The sequence below is a fragment of the Grammomys surdaster genome, unplaced genomic scaffold (assembly GCF_004785775.1).
Source record: "Grammomys surdaster isolate TR1022 unplaced genomic scaffold, NIH_TR_1.0 126271, whole genome shotgun sequence".
NCBI lineage: Eukaryota > Metazoa > Chordata > Mammalia > Rodentia > Muridae > Grammomys > Grammomys surdaster.
Window position 1 is genome coordinate 8,533,571 of NW_021621071.1, and position 16,428 is coordinate 8,549,998.

Here is a 16,428-nt window from a genome sequence, read left to right on the forward strand (position 1 = left end):
CCATCTGCATCCTACGCATGCTCACTGCCATGTGTGTCTCCTTCACACTTTGGTTGGGTTAGCCATTCTTTGTTCATTCAATCATGTTTGCCTTCTCGATCAATCTAAAAATTCCCCAAAGACAGGATCTGTGTTTATTTTGTTCAGCGTTTTCTATTTCTAGTGCCTGGGATCCAACTTTACATGTAGGCATTCAGTAAGGACTTGGCAGACGAATGTGGTCTGCAACAGATGTTAAAAGGATCCTATGACTTCAGTGTCTTTCTTCTTAAATGTAAGCATGATCAGGACAAAAGCCCAGTAATTCTAATCCTAAAGAAAGGGGGAAATAAGTGAGGTAATGCCTTCTGGGGAAAAGGATCACAAATTAGCATATGAAATTTTATTCATATGCTTATTTACTAAAAGTCTAGATAAACTGCTTATAAACAGTTACACAGTGTTCCCGAAAACAACCGAAAACTTAAAATTTTTATTAAATGATCTATTTCATGGGCTTTGGTTTTATAAAGAATACTTTGTTGCTACCAGTGAATAAATGGATCTCGATATTTAAAATTCCTCAAATGTAGGAGATAAGTAACCTGTTATAGAAAGCAAGGAAAGACACGTTTTTTTTAGTTTGTAAAAACTAGTTTATTTACAATTTGGTATTTTAAAACTATCTGAAATATATATCTATATCTATATACGTATCCATATATATATATATATATATATATATATATATATATATATATATCTCCCTGGGAAGTAATCTATATCAACTTAAATATGGAGGCAAAGAGTAGAAAACCTGAGTAAATCTTAATTGAAGAGATTTATCTACTGCTAACAACCAGTAAATTTTAACTTTTAGGCCCCCGAGAATTAACGTGTCAAAAATATTTTCATACATTCGAGTGTAAGAAAGGGGGAAAAAAAGTTTAAGACCACAGGAAATAATGAACAGGGCTACCGTGACTCGCCCCACAGATGACCCCATGCCTCGCTTCTGTGAATTAAGGGGTGTGTGTACCGCTGCGTCTAAATTTACAGGTAGAGCTAAAGAGACTAAAATGTTCTAGTCTTCAATATTTTTGTGGTTTCTCAACTGAAAAGACATTCTCAGAAATTGGAAGCCAGCAAAGCTTCCTTCTTTCTAGTCTTCTCCCTCTGTTTTTACAAAGTCTCTTTGGTATCATTCGTTTCATTTTCCTCAGGCTCAGCCGGGGATAATTATAGCTCAGAGGAGTATGTGAGGATGAAGGACACTCGTGTGACACTGGAATCTGCAGGGAGCTTTCTCCCCTTTGTAGGGAGAGATGCTTCAGTACTCTGCCAAACATGATACAATTGCATCTCTGCGAGTCCTTACCACAGCTAACGCTGCAGAAGACCCACCACTCAGTCTTGATTTACTAAACTTCCCTGAGACGCAGGAAAAAAAAAAAGCCATTCCTGTCTCCCTCACAGTTTCTAAGGATGCAACCACAGCCGATCCGTTAAGTCAAAGGGAAACCAAATAAACCAACCACTTTGGGTGAAGACACAATTCTCTCATGTATACACAGCACAGTAGTCAAATTTTCTTTGGGGAGGGACTTACGTACCACTGGTGACAAGTGTTTATTTGTGTTAAGTCTGGAGGAAAAGAGGTGTAATTCAAACTAGAAGAAACAAAGGAGACGAAGCAAAGCCACAGATACCCGTGGTTTCGGGTCCCTTCTAAAGTCCTTTCTGGAATCAGAATAGCAAGCGAAGCCCTCCCTCCTCAGAAAGACCCGAGTCAGCACTAACAAGGGGCTAACAAGGGGCGTTCTCTAAGGCTGGTTTGAAAGCAGCTTTGAAGTCCCTTATTTCTGAATACTTGTTTTTATACTTGCTGATTCCAAAAGGTAATCAGTTCTAGAGACTCAGAGAGAATATAGCCTTCATTGACTTAAGAACAAACTTAGATTTGGTAAGAGGAGTGGAAGCTGGACTTTCCTGAGTCAGACCTTAGTTTTCATACACACCATGTTCATTGGTTTCGCTCTGGTTTGGTCCACTCTGTGGTTGATTGATTGTGTGTTGTGTTTTTACACTGGATGTGGAGTAAGCAGCAAGCAAGGCAAGTCTGAAGACTTTTGCACTGTACATGAAGACAAAAGCTGGGCTTACGAATCTCATGCTCCCTCCTTTCAGCAGATGCTACGGACTATGGATAAGGCACCGGAAGCCGGAAGCCAGGAAACCGGAAACCACGGAATTCTTCAGCTGTTGGTATCAGGAGATATGCAAACAAAAGCGTGAGGTAGTTCTCACCTTGAGGCAAATGCTCATCTACAGTATTATGTCCCTGCAATGTCTGACATACTTACTACCTTGCTTATTGGCATAGGCAATTAAACTAGAGTTCATGTTAAGTGGGCTAGCTCGACACATCTTGAGTTAGTCGCAGCCTTATTTCCTGACCCAACCATGTCAGGAGACACCAAAACCCCAAAATGTGAACCATGGAGAACACCATCGATAAAAATAGCAAAAGCGTGCATGTTTCTGGAAAGGTAGACTCGAGAACATCTTCAGATAACTGACCTAAAGTGTACACAGTGAAGAATGAGGACTATCAGGGAAGACCTGAGCACCCTGCTTCCCTCAAGCCTGAAGGATTAAAGGATTGGAAGCTCTAGTATGCTATGGGATGTAGCAGACACCATATAAAGAAAAACTAACACGAAATTACCAAAGAGAAACAGAATTATCTCAAGAGCTCTGATTTAGCAGGGTTTCTTCCTAAAACCTCATTTAAAAAACAAAAAACCCTCGGAATCTGCATATTTATAGTGAAGAAACAACGGACGGTTTTATCATCTCAAGCTACCTGACATGCTAAAGTCTCCCCAGGTTTAACAAACCAGGAATAATCATACCAGAAACAGGGTGAGATTATAGTTAGAAAAGGGGTGAGAAGTAAGGTAGGACATTAAAATTTTATTCTGAAATTATCTCTGGCCACAACAATAAAATTTAACAAATATTCACTAAACAGTCTTACTTCTGCCTCCGGCTGTACAATGCATACAGTATCATAGAACTGGCCACTAGGATTCAAACCCCACTAGAACACTTTCCATGTTAAGTGGCAACAGCAGCATCTCACAGAAATCTGTACATACATATATACACAGTCCACATTCAACCGTTTCACATATTTTCAGTACATACAGTTGCAGCATTAATACAGTCACGTGTCTAAGGTGTTGCTCGATTAAAAACCCAGCCCCGGCCTAGACAAACTGCAGCAGTTGAGCCTGATATAATTACAATGTATCGTATATATGTCCATAGCAGAGAGATGTACAAGCCCCTAAAAACAGAGAGTCCACAAATACTTTTGTTTTGTTTTTCTTCAAATGCTACCACAGCATTATGTTGGGCAATATTAAAACCTTTACCAACCGAATCAGTTGATTTTTTTTAATTATTAAAAAAAAAATTTGCTTACCAGAAATAGTCTTGATGAAAAAAATTACAAAAATGAATGTTCTTTAAAATAATTCACGCTTTTAAGATTTTCCAATATGGCCCAATGCTACTGATGCCTAAAGTGGTTTTCCAACATTCTGAGGGAGTCACCTGACAGGGCTCCACACCACCCAGTAAGTTTAAAAGTGGCTTAAATGCCATGCACCCAAATTGTAAAAATCCCTGGCCATCCTCACTAGAGCCAGGCACATAAAAAAAGGAATGCACTTTGGTTCATACCAAATGCCCTGGGATTAATCACACTATAAAATTAAATGGTTTGAGGTAAATTTTTACAAATACAGTTGATTTTTTTTGTCTAGTGTTAGCATAACAAAAAAAAGTATCATTTAAAAAATCAGTCTGATGTTAAGATACAACAAAGACCATCTTTAACCTCTTAAACCTGGAATTCCTGGTGTAGCTAGCCAATAGTTATCTTGCTCAGCGCCCGATGACGATTCACGCCTTATGGTTTCTATTAAGGCCTAGAAATCTAGATATTTAAGACAGATGTTATCTTTGCAGAGGTGGCCTCCATCTTTACTACCTCTCGTTCAAAGAGTTAAAGAGGCCAAAAAATGCATGCCCCGTAACATGGCATTCGGAACAAAAGGCACATTATTAACACTAAGGGCACAAGTTCTCCTCTACAATGTTAATCTACGCTGCCTCGAATCCCTCCGTGTTCCACGGTTGTGCTAAGAACACTCTAGTAGTGCAAGAAACAGAGCCAAGTGAGACTGCAACCAAAGACAAGACGACACTGTGCTATTCCTAAATCTGAAAACAGCTCAGACATCCCCAGACAATGGTAACCTGTGAGACCAAGGACGGTTTCCAAGCCAACTCCTAGTAGCCTATCAGAGCCCTTTATTTAGGTTAAGATGATGAAGAGGCAACAGTTTCATTTGAGACACAATAATTAAATAGGATTCTCCTCAAAGCAGAGGTTACCAGTAAATGCTGAGACGGTTTTTATGAATAAAGGAGATTTCACTGTAGTTGGGAAAAAGAGAAGGAACAGAAAAAGCCTTGTAGCATATGATAGTTGGTTTTAAAGTTTCTGGTTCCATGTATAGGGAAAGCTCATCACCAATATCCTGCTGGCGTCTACAAGCAATCAGTTTTGTGTGATGGGGGAAAGACAAGCCATTTCAGTCCACTACTAAACTGTTGCAAGTATAGTGACATTCTAGGGGAGTTCGTAACGCCAGGCTCAGGCTCCTGCGGCAACCAAGTGAGAACAGAGGAAAGGGGCCTGGGAAAGGGAAATAGCTTCCATTTTCAAAAATTTATTTTAATGACCTAAAGACAAGAACCATCGTTAAGAGTCTTATAGCTTTACGAAGTCCGCAGACCAAACTCTTGATACTTCTTATGCTTTTAAGCCAAATTTTAAAAAATAAATACACAATTTTTAAGCCCTATAAGCCACTGGTTGGGGGCACTGTCACATGAGCATCCTTTTGTAACTTACTGACATATTATTGCACTTCACAGATTACACAGAACTGTGTATAATACGCTAAAGAATTTGACTAGGGGAAAATAAGCTATACTCGCTAAGTACAGGGGTGCAAATTAATTTATCAATGCCATCCTTAAATAGTAAAGCAAACAGCGATATTACTAACTTACTAATAAGCTAATCTTATTACTGATTTTTTTTGGCAAATATTTGAAATAATTCCTGAGCATTAGTTTTTTGCCATCAACTGGCAAAGTCTCAAGATAAAAAAAAATGTTTTATTCAAAATGACACTTTCTATTTGTTTCTTTTTCTTTTTTTTTCCTTTTTTTTTAAGTAAGAGAAAACATAGAATTAAAAAAAAAAAAAAGTAACCGGAAACTTTCTTGGCCTCACTGGGGACCATGCTTTAAGTACTTGTAAATCGATTTACAGGCAATACAATAATATCTGTGCATATAAAAGATTATTTATCCTAATTTTTACTATCCAAAACCTATTGTCCAAACAGGCAGAAATCTTTCTCTATTAAATTGCACATACTAAAAAAATTCTTTCCACGTGCCTTGAAATTGATATATATCACCGTTCATACATTAGTGATAAAATACTGAAATTTTCACTGTGAAAATAATTATTATTCAGAGAAGAAAATATTCTTTTACCTAACTCTCAGTTACTCTCTCAGGTAAAGCATCATTCCCCACAAAAAACAGTCAGTGCGATTCAAAAGAAAGTCAACTAAACAGAGGAATCGGTTTTTGTTTTGTTTTTTTTCCCTGTGGCTCTTCTAGTGAATCAGAGAATAAGTCAGACCATTTAACTTGGAGTGGAATTTCTCCTCCCTTTTCAACCTCTTTTCTTTCTAACGAAAGAGTTGATGCTTCCCCAGGCTGAGGGTCGAGCTGACTGCAGTGGGTCGGCTAAGTCTTCTTTGGAACTATGGAAACTCCCACCTTTAGGTAGCTAGGCCGCTGTTCTTTTGGAAAACTGGGGTACGAAACTGTAGACGTAATGGCAACTGAAATGTCTGTTAGCGGTCTGGGATGGACAGCGGAAGGAAAAAAAGACAAACTAAACGCGGGCAACAGGTGTGTGTGGTGGAAGAGGAACGATCAAGAGAAAAGGTAGCAGGGAACATGGTGGGGGGGGGGGGTCCTTAAAATCAGGTGCAAAAGCAATTCCGTAACCAGAAGGCTTCCTGATTATGACAAGCCCAGCCACCATCCCAGAGCCTGGGGAGGAATTCACACATCTCCGTTTCCACTTATCCATTAAACGCTCGGTGGCTTAAGGACATCAGAATGTTAAGTGGGCAGTTGAAAGCAGGGCAATCCTGTCTTGTAATCATTTAAACAGACGGTGAGGAAAGAAAAGAAAATTTCGAAAGTGCAGTTTTCCTTAGAGATTTTCACCCCGACCCCCTCTTCTTCCTCCTCCACTCTGACCCAGATTAATTTATGGAAAACGGAGGCAAGACGAGCTGCTTCCCTGTGAACCTGGAGCCTGGAGAGAGAAGGAGGGCCTCTGGGGACCACCTCCCCGGGGAGTAGGACCAACCATGAAAACAGAGTGAATGTGTTTGACCAATCTGTAAATGTGTGGCAGTCATGAAGAATCAATGGCCTGCCACCGATGTGATTACTCTGCCACACGAAATACAGTAAGGCTCATCGTACATTTAGAACACAAGGAAGAAAAACAAAAACGGTTTCAGAAAGTATAAAAACTTAAAGCATTGTCCCCATGTATTTTATAAAAACAAAACAGTCTTACATCAAGTGCTGAAAAGATACAAATGAGTCGAGTTATTGAGCAAATAAAAACAGGTCTGAGCTACACTTTTTTCAACCCAGTAAGGCTCAGCTATAACGCGGTTTTTCAGATTGCCAGCATCGGGGGACTGGAGCTCAGCTAACGAGTTTCGGCAACACTGTCCTCTGCTGAATATTCCCATTGGCATCTGTCATCTGTGCCAAATTAGTCCTCAGCTTGGAAGCTGAGCTGGAAGGTGGAGGTAACTTGGAAATGGAGGTGATAGCACCAGTACTCTCTGTGACCCTCTTCACCGCTGTCTTCTCCCCGGTTGGAGGCTTTGGCAAGCGCCTCCTAAGCCACGGATGCCGCAAAGCCTGGCCCGGGGTCATGCGGACCGCGGGATCCCACTCCAAACACTGTTTTAAGAAGTCAAGAAAAAGAGGATCATCACATCCCTTCAGTGCGTTCCCCCACTCTCTGCTCTCTGGCGGACCCCTCAGTTTCCCTCTCCGGGATCGGCCTCCGTTGAGGACCACAGAGCCATCTGAAAGAGTCGTAACAGTGCAATATCGGGGGTAACCCTTGGAGCTCACGAAATTTTTGGCTCGTTTGGAAGCATCCAGGAGTTTTTGAGAGGGCATGCCCAAGAGCTCGATCATACAAGCCAGCTGGTCCCCTTCATCCTCCCCAGGCAAGAGGGGGTAACCTGTCAGGAGCTCCGCGAGGATGCAACCCAGGCTCCACATGTCAATGGGCATGCCATACCTGGCTCCCAGGATCACTTCCGGAGCCCGGTAAAAGCGTGACTGGATGTACGTGTAGACGCGCTGGTGCTCGTAACAACTGGAGCCAAAGTCAATCACTTTAATACTGCTTCGACCCTGCTGCTTTAACAAAATGTTCTCGGGCTTAAGGTCACAGTGGATTATTCTGTTCTTGTGCAAAGCATCCAGACATTGCAGAATCGAGTGGGCAAACTTGCGCACCAGAGGCAGGCTGAAGCCCTGGAACTTATTCTTCTTGATGAGCTCATAGAGGTTCATGCTCAACAACTCAAACGTCATGCAGATGTGGTTGCGGAAGGTGAAGTTCTCCAGCATGTGGATGACGTTCATGGTGTTGTCCTTGTCCTGCTTTCGTAGGTGTTCCAAGATTCGGATCTCCTCGGCCGCCTGCCGGTGGAAGCGCTTTTCGTTCCGCACCATCTTCAGGGCCACGTGCTGGTGGACTTTGTGGTCATAGGCCTTGACCACCTGCCCAAAGCTCCCCTTCCCAATGACCTTGAGGACCTCATACCTGTAAGCCACATGATCATGGGGCACCTGCACATACGATCCCTGGTCGTCGTCATAACCGCCGTTGTTGGGTCCACCGGTCATGCCTTGGCGTTTCTTTGCGTTTGGACCCAGGAAGTAGATTTCAGGGTAGCTAAAAATCTCATGGTGTTCGAAGGCTGTGAGTTTTTGCATGTATTGCTTCATCGCTTGTTCGGGTGTCATGGGGGTGGCTTTTACCTTCCCCATGCTTTCCATGGACTTCAGAGAGGTGGAACTCCCCTGCCGTCTGTGAATGCTCTCCAGCTGCCGCTCCGGCACCACAGGCAAGCCTGTCTTGCCGACCGTGGTAAGCCCATTCGGTTGGGTTGTGAGCACTGTCCTTTTGTTACTGTTATCCTCGAACAGTTGCTGAACCTGGATCTGTCCGTGGCTGTGGCTGCTGATGTGGAGGTGGTCATTCATGGTGTGCTTACCGCCGCCAATCTGGAATGCAGACAAGAAGCATAAGCAGAACGGAAGGGGCTCATCTCTCCAAGGACGATGTTTAGAAAGGTGTCCTTCCCCCCACCCCTTAACCCAGTCCCATCTTTACAAACAGCCACAAACTGGTTGTACTAAATGGAAAGCGATGTCTCCCTAAGCTGTCCCATGAACATACACCAGCAGAGGGAATGCCTAAGCTGGTTATAGGCAAGACAGTATACTGGGCGGGGCTAGGAAACATAGGACAGCCCCGGGAATGCCACCCCTACGTAGCCGGGTCCTGGGAGTACATTTTCCTGGAGCAAGGATCAAGTGTTTGTGTTACCATCCTGTATCTACTGTTTAATAACAGGCCTGGCACACGGTGGGTGTTTTGAGCCATATCTGATCTGGAAATGAAATAGGTAAAGCACAAACAAGTACCATCTATCCTGCTGCCCACACCCAGTCCACAGGGTCTTCAACACTCCACTTAGGCGTTCTTTATTTACATGAGGATGGGGAATCACATTTGTCCAGTGCTGTCTTACGTACCTAGACCTCATCCCAAAACACACTGTGTTTCCTTCTTCCCTGGAAGTTATAACTGACCTAGGAGAACACACATAGCAACAAACAAAATAGGCTTCTATCGACAGTCTCATGTAGAAACGTGTGCCCTGGTTACCCTTGCAAATGTCCAACCTGTTGTTTAGTTTCTGGGTGTTGGTGACTTTATAATCTGAGCAACTGCCATTCAGTTTGGGGCCTCTGGTCCACAGCAGCTTGGTACCCATGCATGGATTTCTACAGGCTGTTGAGACTGCTACTGTCGCAGGATCTAGAATCACCTAAGAGACAAACCTCTGCGCATGTCCCTTAAAGAGCTTCTAGATTGGGTTGAAGTGGGAAGATCCAACATCTATATCTGTATGTGGTCGCACTTTTCCACAGGCTGTGGTTTGACTAGATAAGCAAAGTGATCCAAGCACTATCAGGCTCTTCTCGCCACACCTGCAGAGGCAGTGTGACCCAGCTGCCACAGGTTTCTGCCACCATGTGCGTCACCACCCTGACAGTATAGCCCTTCTTAAATTGCCAGCCCAAATAAACCCTTCCTCATTTAAATTGGTTCTTGACAGGTATCTGCTCACAGCAAAGAAAACTGTAACTAACACAAAATACAAAGTAGCAATTTCTATTTCTGGCACACATGCCATCCTGGAATAATCTCATCTAAACAAAACTTGACAAGGCAAAGGAAGAGCCCTCCTTTTCCCAGCCTGGGTCGGCTTGGGATCTCCTTCAAGCAGCCTGCTGCTGGATTCTTACTTGAGACTTCAAAGAATCAACTTGTCACCATAATCTCCCTCACTCATGCAACCAGTATCAGGAAGGGACAAGGTACAAAGTGCTGGGAATGCTGCCCACTGGGAATTTACAGTAAATAACGTGAGTTGTATTTCCTCGGTGCTAAGTCCTCTGTTTTGGGTTATTCATACTCCTGAAAGAACAGGCGCACCCTGTAGGGTAGCGTGGTAATTCAAGAAATGGTTTGGAAGCAGCTGGGCTATAAAATGAAGAAAATGAAATCCCGACCTTCCACACTAGCAGATCATGATCTTCATTTTTTTTTTTTAACTGACAAACAGCAAGCGTCATGACCATCTATGGAGTGAGACTCTTTGCTTACTTCCAAGACAGAAGGAAGCCAGTACTTTGGACTATGCCTTTACAGAATCGAGACTTTTATTTCCCAGAGAGACTTTCAGCAGATTTCTTAGATCGAACCCATCGATGATACTCCAAGGTGACTATGTTCTACTAAGAGAATTGGTATCTTTTTCAACTTCAAAAGCAAGGCAGTCCATAAAATACATCAGAAAAGCTTTGCACATATATAAAGGTAATGCAAACTTGTTTGGCCTTTCCTTCACTTTCCCAGGTTTTGAAGACCCCCAGAGTTAGCCGAGAACTTGCTGACAAATGCTAGCCTTGGGGGTAGGGGAAACCAATGCTTCCACCTCCTGCCTCTAAAGTGCTAGGCGCTGCCCTGCTCCACTGTGCCCAGTTTGTGCACTGTTTTTCTTTCAAAGCTGCGCTCATCTCGGGGCCCTCTTTCCTCTGTAGTTTTTAAAGCACTAGGAGTGAAAAGGACTCGAGGTTTAAAATCTGTGTCCTCAGGGCCAGAGGGAGATTACTTCAGATCTACGCCCCCACCATCTAGACCTATGCTAGACGACTCATTAAGCACATTAAGGGTAACACCAACCTTGGGATTTTAAAGATTCCTAAACTGCTAGCACCATAACACTTCTTGAGCATCGAGAATTTACTCCAGTTCAGGTTATTATAATTACTTTGTGTATGATCCAAAAAAAAATTCTTTCAAATATTTTAGTGGCCAGAAGTAAAGAGGTTGCCCATAAGTTGGTCCACCATCTCTCTCTCCCTCCAGCTGCCTTCTCTTGGCATCTTTTTTGCAGGAACCATGTCCCCTTGCTGACACGTGGGTCCAGACTTCCATTCTCTTGCTTTTTCACTCCTATAATTTCCTAGTCAACGGCGAACACAGCTGGGAAGTCAGGGGCACCCCTCATTGGCTGGGGCCTACTCTGCCCCTCTTGCAGACACGCCTACCCCGTGCCTCCCTGGACTCAAGCCCTTCCACTGAGGTTGCTAATGAGTTTCCGCTCCCACAGGCAACTCAAACGAACTCCTAACTCTTCTTTATAAAGCCAAATGTTTTGTTATCATAATCTTCAACTTTAAAATAAACAAATAAACACCAATGACGAAAGCTTAAAAAAAAAAAAACCTTCTCTTTCCAATTTCCAAATAATCAATCTGGCTGAATACCTGGGAGTCCCTGACAGTGTACACCTGGGAAACCCTCTCAGGATCTTCGCCCTTCCCAAACTATCGTGAAGCCTCCTGTGTCCAGTCCTTCGTGCCCTTTCAAAGAGTTGCATGTCTCTGTGTTACTGCTTGTTTTTTCACTGGGACAACTGAGGCGGATGGATAGGCAGGCAGACTCAGACCCACTCTGCTTCATAGCCTAAGCTCTTCAAGTCTTTCTCCACGGTGTCTCTAGACTTGGCATGTACACACTGTCTGTCTGAGACTGTTCTTGCTCCTGCTTATGGCTACATGCCGCCGCCACAGCCAACGCATGCACTAAGAAGACATCTGGCCTGAACCCTTCCAGTCTGATCTATCCATCTCAGAGGAACAAGGCTGAACTCCCAAGACCCAGGGATCCTGTGCATTTTCACACCGTCTCTTGTGGATGGAGGCAGTTTTCTAAGAGCCCAGAGATTTTTCACACATGAAGTGAATGCAGCTCCCCCAGTTACTGTGTAACTCCGGCCTGTTTACTTAATCTCTCTGAACCGCAGTGTCCTTGTGTGTGAAAAGGTCCCAAGCTACCTCATTAGGGCTATTGGGGAGCTTAAAGAGGTTGCATGTGCAAAGTACTTGGTATAGGACTGAGCAGGTGACAGCTATGACCTCTGTCCTTTTGAGATGCTGGCTTGAATCTCCTTTCTGCTGTTCAGATGATAAACTCCTACTCATTCTTCAAAGCCCATACTCTCATGTCCTCTAATCTATTAAATCTCCCCCTCCCCGCACAGTGTGCTCACTGCTTCATTTCACTCTGGTTTGACAAAAATTACATCCATCTATCTGGCTGCTGAGAAATTACAGGGAGAGGGTCACCTCTTATTTTTCTTAAGTCCTCAGCAACATAAACTCAGGTACGCAGTGGGAATTCAATGAACATCTCCCGACTAGAAACACACACATCAAGAAATGTCTCTTGGAGTCACTCTTCAGCGATGGTGTTTGCATCTTCAAAAGAAAACATGAAATCAACACTGAGGGAGTTGGGGAATATCCCAAGAGGCTCAAGTCACAAGATCTCACTGGGCCTCCGAGGCAAAGGACAGCTGGTTAAAAAGTACCTGAGGCAGACATCTTAACAACACCCAAGAGCCTTACACATTCCAGGAGTTAAAGTATATTTACTTGAAGGTTCCTGTAAGAAGAAGACTTTTGGGCAGGAACCTGAAATCACCACCAAAATCAAATGCACAAAACTGACACATGAGGGGCTTGGCAGAGGGGCACCCAGAAAGGCCAGATATGCCAGGACCAGATCATAAACATGTGGACACTGAAAATTCTTCCCTCTCACCTCAGACTCTTGAAGTCAGCTTGCGTTGGCCCTATTTGCTAAGGTAGCACAATGTGTCACATTTAACAATATAAGCTGAAACCAAGGTAACGGTTTAACTCTCCACAAATGCATGCGTTAAAGTGGAGACCCATAAAGCCCTCCTCGGAAGACACAATATTTTAGTACTGAAAATTTTATCAGACAACAGGCTAAGAAGTCTGGCACTTTATCATTCTCTTTCGATACCAAAATGGCAAGCAACAGATGCTCTTCATGCTAAGACTTCTGGGTGTTTTAAAGCCTCCCCAAATCATCTTAGAAATGCTGCGTGGGAATAAAATTGTGGAGTTGAAAAAAAAATCATTGATGAATAATTTAAATACTAAAAATTATAAAGATATATACCAATATCTTGGAATTTATAGAAATGAAAAGATTTCAAATATTTTATCATCTCCCATATATTATTATTTAAAAAAAAAAAGTCAATGAGAATTGAGATACTTATTGGTTTTCCTTTTAGGACAAGCTGACCTAAACTAAATTGCTATAGTATACAATAAAAGTCATACAAAAAAATAGAAAGCCAACTACCATGGAAAATTCCAAAGTTCATAATCCTGTCACATGTTTAAGGGAGAAGACGGGCCTGCTCCGTTCATTTTTTTTACTAACCTTTCTCCCTCAGTCATTCCTCCACAGTTTCTCCCAGGTGTAGTTGCTCCGGAAACAAACACATAAACACTTCCAAAACTATGGAAGACCTGGGACTCTAAATCTGCAAAGGTTCCAGTACTTATAACGCTAATACTGGTTCCCACAACTAGTAGTCCCACGTAGTACATTAAATGAAGACTCAGAGGGCGTGTGAGTCGATAAGACATATTTGAGTTGTCTATGGACTCCTGACAGCTCAGTTAACCTGTGGAGTCTGCATCCTCAGGAAACACACAAAGGAGTCAGGTAAACTCTGTGCTCCTTAATGTCCCTGAGCTGGGAAACCTGTAACGTTACACAAACCAAGTCAAAACTAATGATATTTGAAACACAAGGCTTCACTTTCAAAACAGAGCATCCAAGGATGCAGAGCAACTGAAATTCACCCTTCAGTTAAAAACAGCCACGTCACACACAGCCTACAGCACAGCGAAGGCATCTATCCCGAAATCACCTTCATGTCTTTTTCTTTCTGGTGCCGCACAGGCTGTTTAGTTAGTGGCAACTTTTCCTTCTCCCAGTTCCATGACATATCTCAATCACAAAGACATTCTGATCTGGCAAAGACCATCCTTACAAAAATTGGGAATCAGATGCAAACTGAGTTATTCCTTTTCCAGTTCACAACAGGTAACACGATCACACCAACACATGGGGGTGGGGGGTGGGGGAGATGGATGCTGTATTTTCCAAACTGTCAGATGATTCTAAACCAGCCAAAACACACACACACACACACACACAAAATCCAAACCTCTAAAACCAATGATGTTTCTTTCTAGAATGCCCTTGTGGTAATAATGTCCCTACTACCTGCAGGCTCTTTTTCCCAGCAACAATACAACCCAGATGAGTTAATCCCTGCATAATGAATCCTCAGCCCCTAGGATATACTAACGGAGAAAAACAGAAAGAGTAACAAAATTTGTCTATGAAATTGTCTACCTCTCTTGTACATCTCCAGCACAACTAAAGTCTAAAGTCTGTCTTCTCATCTCCTGTGATAAACAAGTTTCAGCCGCACATGACCCCCAGAGAAGCTTCCTGCCGGCCACAAATCATGGGTGGTGCTTTCAAGTAACTTACACTTGGCAACAGAAATCCTATGTCCTGCAAGCAACCTCACACAGAAACCATCTCACACTCCCAGAGAGCCTTTGGGAAAAAGACCTTTGAAACCATCACCTTCTGCATGCGCACACCTCTTCTAGGCTCATGGTTACCATCCAAAGGCCATCGCTGGGAGCTGAAGAAAGGTACATGCTTAAGCCGAATCCAGCTTGCCAGTCTCTGCAGCCAGCAGTCCCAGGCTCCGCTCTCCTTCTCCCCAGGGCCTCAAGGGACCACAGCCCTTGTCAGGTGCCCTTCCCCTGCCACCCTCAAAGCAAAGCTGGCCCTCTCCTTCTGAGCAATATCCACGTTGAGAATCCTACAGGAGTGGATTGTTTTGTTTTAACTACTGCTGTAGCTCTTATTTTTGTTAGTGTTAATTACAATTTCTGCTGTGCTCAAACCTGTAGCTCTCATAAAACATGCTTACACAAGCGGGGGACAATTGGCGGGTGCTCCCTGCTGGCTGAAGCCAGGCCTCGGAGGCTCTTTGGGGGATCGATTTTCCGGGCAGGGTAGCCTAGCTGTCCCCTAACACATACGCTTCTATAAATATCCACTACCCCTGGGGTTGGGAGTAGATGTTTACCGGGTCGGGGGAAGGGAGCTCTAGGAAGCAGAGATGAAAAAACGGGGAGGGGGACGCAAGGAGGAAGTTCCCAGGAAAAGGAGCACTGGGGTGGGCGAGCTCCAGAGGGAAGCGAGGGGCCCACGCCACGAATCTCCTTTGTGGCAGCAGCTCGGGGCTCGCCCAAGTTGCAGAGGGCGGCGTCGAGGACAGGCCCCTGCCAGGGGCGTGGAGATTCGGCCCTCTCTTCCCACAGTCGGAACCCAACGAGCCAGGGGTCTGCCTGGCGCCCTCCCGAAGCCAGGTCTCACCGTGTGGGCTGTAGTGGCAGCGTTGCTGGCCCGGAGAGGCGGCAGGGCGATGGGGGAGGGCGGGCCGGTCCCCACTCCGCTTCGGGGAGCCCCCGCGCCGATCCCCGGGGAAGCCTGAAGCTGGCGAACGGCGGTGTCCCCTCCTCGGCCTGGGAGCCACGCGCGGGAGGAGACAAAAGAGGGTCAGGGTGGGGGGGAAAGAGAGCCACCCAGGACCCCCACCCCCGCCCCGGTGGGCAGCGAACCCCCTCTTCCAGGGAGAAGATGGAAGGAGACACCCGGCCCGGGAAAAGCCGGCGGCGTGCGGGAAACGAGGGGGGTCGGGACGCGGCTCTCCGGCGCGCACCCGCCAGCTGCAAAGTTAAGTTCGCGACCCGGCGGGGAGCAGCGCCGGGCCGGAGCTCCGGAGCCCACGTCGCCCGGCCGGGGGAGGGGAGGGCGAGCCACCGAGAGGGCGCAGCGGCGGGGTCGCGCTCCGGATGCCGCTCGCTCAACCCACCGGGTTCAGGGATCCCCCGGGGCACCAACGTGTTCAGCCCGCGTCCCGCGTCGCCAACAGGGTCCCGGGGCCCTTACCGGTCGGGTAGGCGGCGGGAGCGGCGGCCGAAGGTTTCCTGGTTAACATGGCCGCGGGAGAGGAACGTGCATGGCAGTGCTGCCCTCGCCGCCGGTCCCGCCGCTACGCCTCGCCGCCGCCGCCGCCGCCTCCTGGTCGCCCCTCACGCGGGTCCCCCGCGCCTGGTCGCTGCCTCGCTCCCGCTACAGCCAGACACACGCAGTCCGCTGCATCCCCTCGGCCCGGACCCGCCGCCGCGAGCCCCCCGCTCTCCTCCTCGCCGCCGCCGTCCCCCTCGTCCTCGGGCGGCTGCTGGACCCCCCGACCCGTGCACATGCCTCGCCCTCCCCCTGCCGCACCGCTGGCCTCCCCGATTCCCTCACATCGGGGCCGCGGGGGAGCGGGCTGCGGCCGCCGGGACCCACACGCTCGGGGGAGCCTCCTCCCGGGCCCGCGCGCGTCCGCGCACACTCGCACACACGCTCGCCCCCGCGGCTCGCGCTCGACAAGGCCGGCCCCGCCCCCCCGC

General features: G+C 45.8%; 1 protein-coding gene across 2 annotated transcripts; it reads right to left on the reverse strand.

Annotated features, from left to right (window-relative positions):
• Positions 1 to 2,935: 2,935 nt before the first annotated feature.
• Dyrk2 (dual specificity tyrosine phosphorylation regulated kinase 2) lies at positions 2,936 to 16,102 on the reverse strand. 2 transcript variants are annotated; one of them, XM_028759095.1, is made up of 3 exons: positions 15,920 to 16,102; positions 15,344 to 15,492; positions 2,936 to 8,478 (listed from the first exon to the last, which is right to left on the reverse strand). In XM_028759095.1, the coding sequence occupies exons 1-3, from the start codon at positions 15,966 to 15,968 to the stop codon at positions 6,871 to 6,873; spliced, it is 1,806 nt and encodes a 601-aa protein (XP_028614928.1). In that variant the 5' UTR covers positions 15,969 to 16,102; the 3' UTR covers positions 2,936 to 6,870. The 2 variants fall into 2 exon arrangements, with proteins under 2 accessions (XP_028614928.1, XP_028614929.1); XM_028759096.1 differs by lacking the exon at positions 15,920 to 16,102 and adding an exon at positions 14,540 to 14,600 and having other exon boundaries at positions 15,344 to 15,363.
• Between the last annotated feature and the right edge of the window lie 326 nt (positions 16,103 to 16,428).

What these genes read in the sequence shown, in the direction of transcription:
- Dyrk2 (XM_028759095.1), bottom strand. Translation starts at nt 15,968, where the DNA reads ATGTTAACCAGGAAACCTTCGGCCGCCGCTCCCGCCGCCTACCCGACC. An exon ending in TCCCGCCGCCTACCCGACCG is followed by an intron (nt 15,493 to 15,919) that starts GTAAGGGCCCCG and finishes CGTGGCTCCCAG; the next exon opens with GCCGAGGAGGGGACACCGCC. An exon ending in CTGCCACTACAGCCCACACG is followed by an intron (nt 8,479 to 15,343) that starts GTGAGACCTGGC and finishes TCTGCATTCCAG; the next exon opens with ATTGGCGGCGGTAAGCACAC.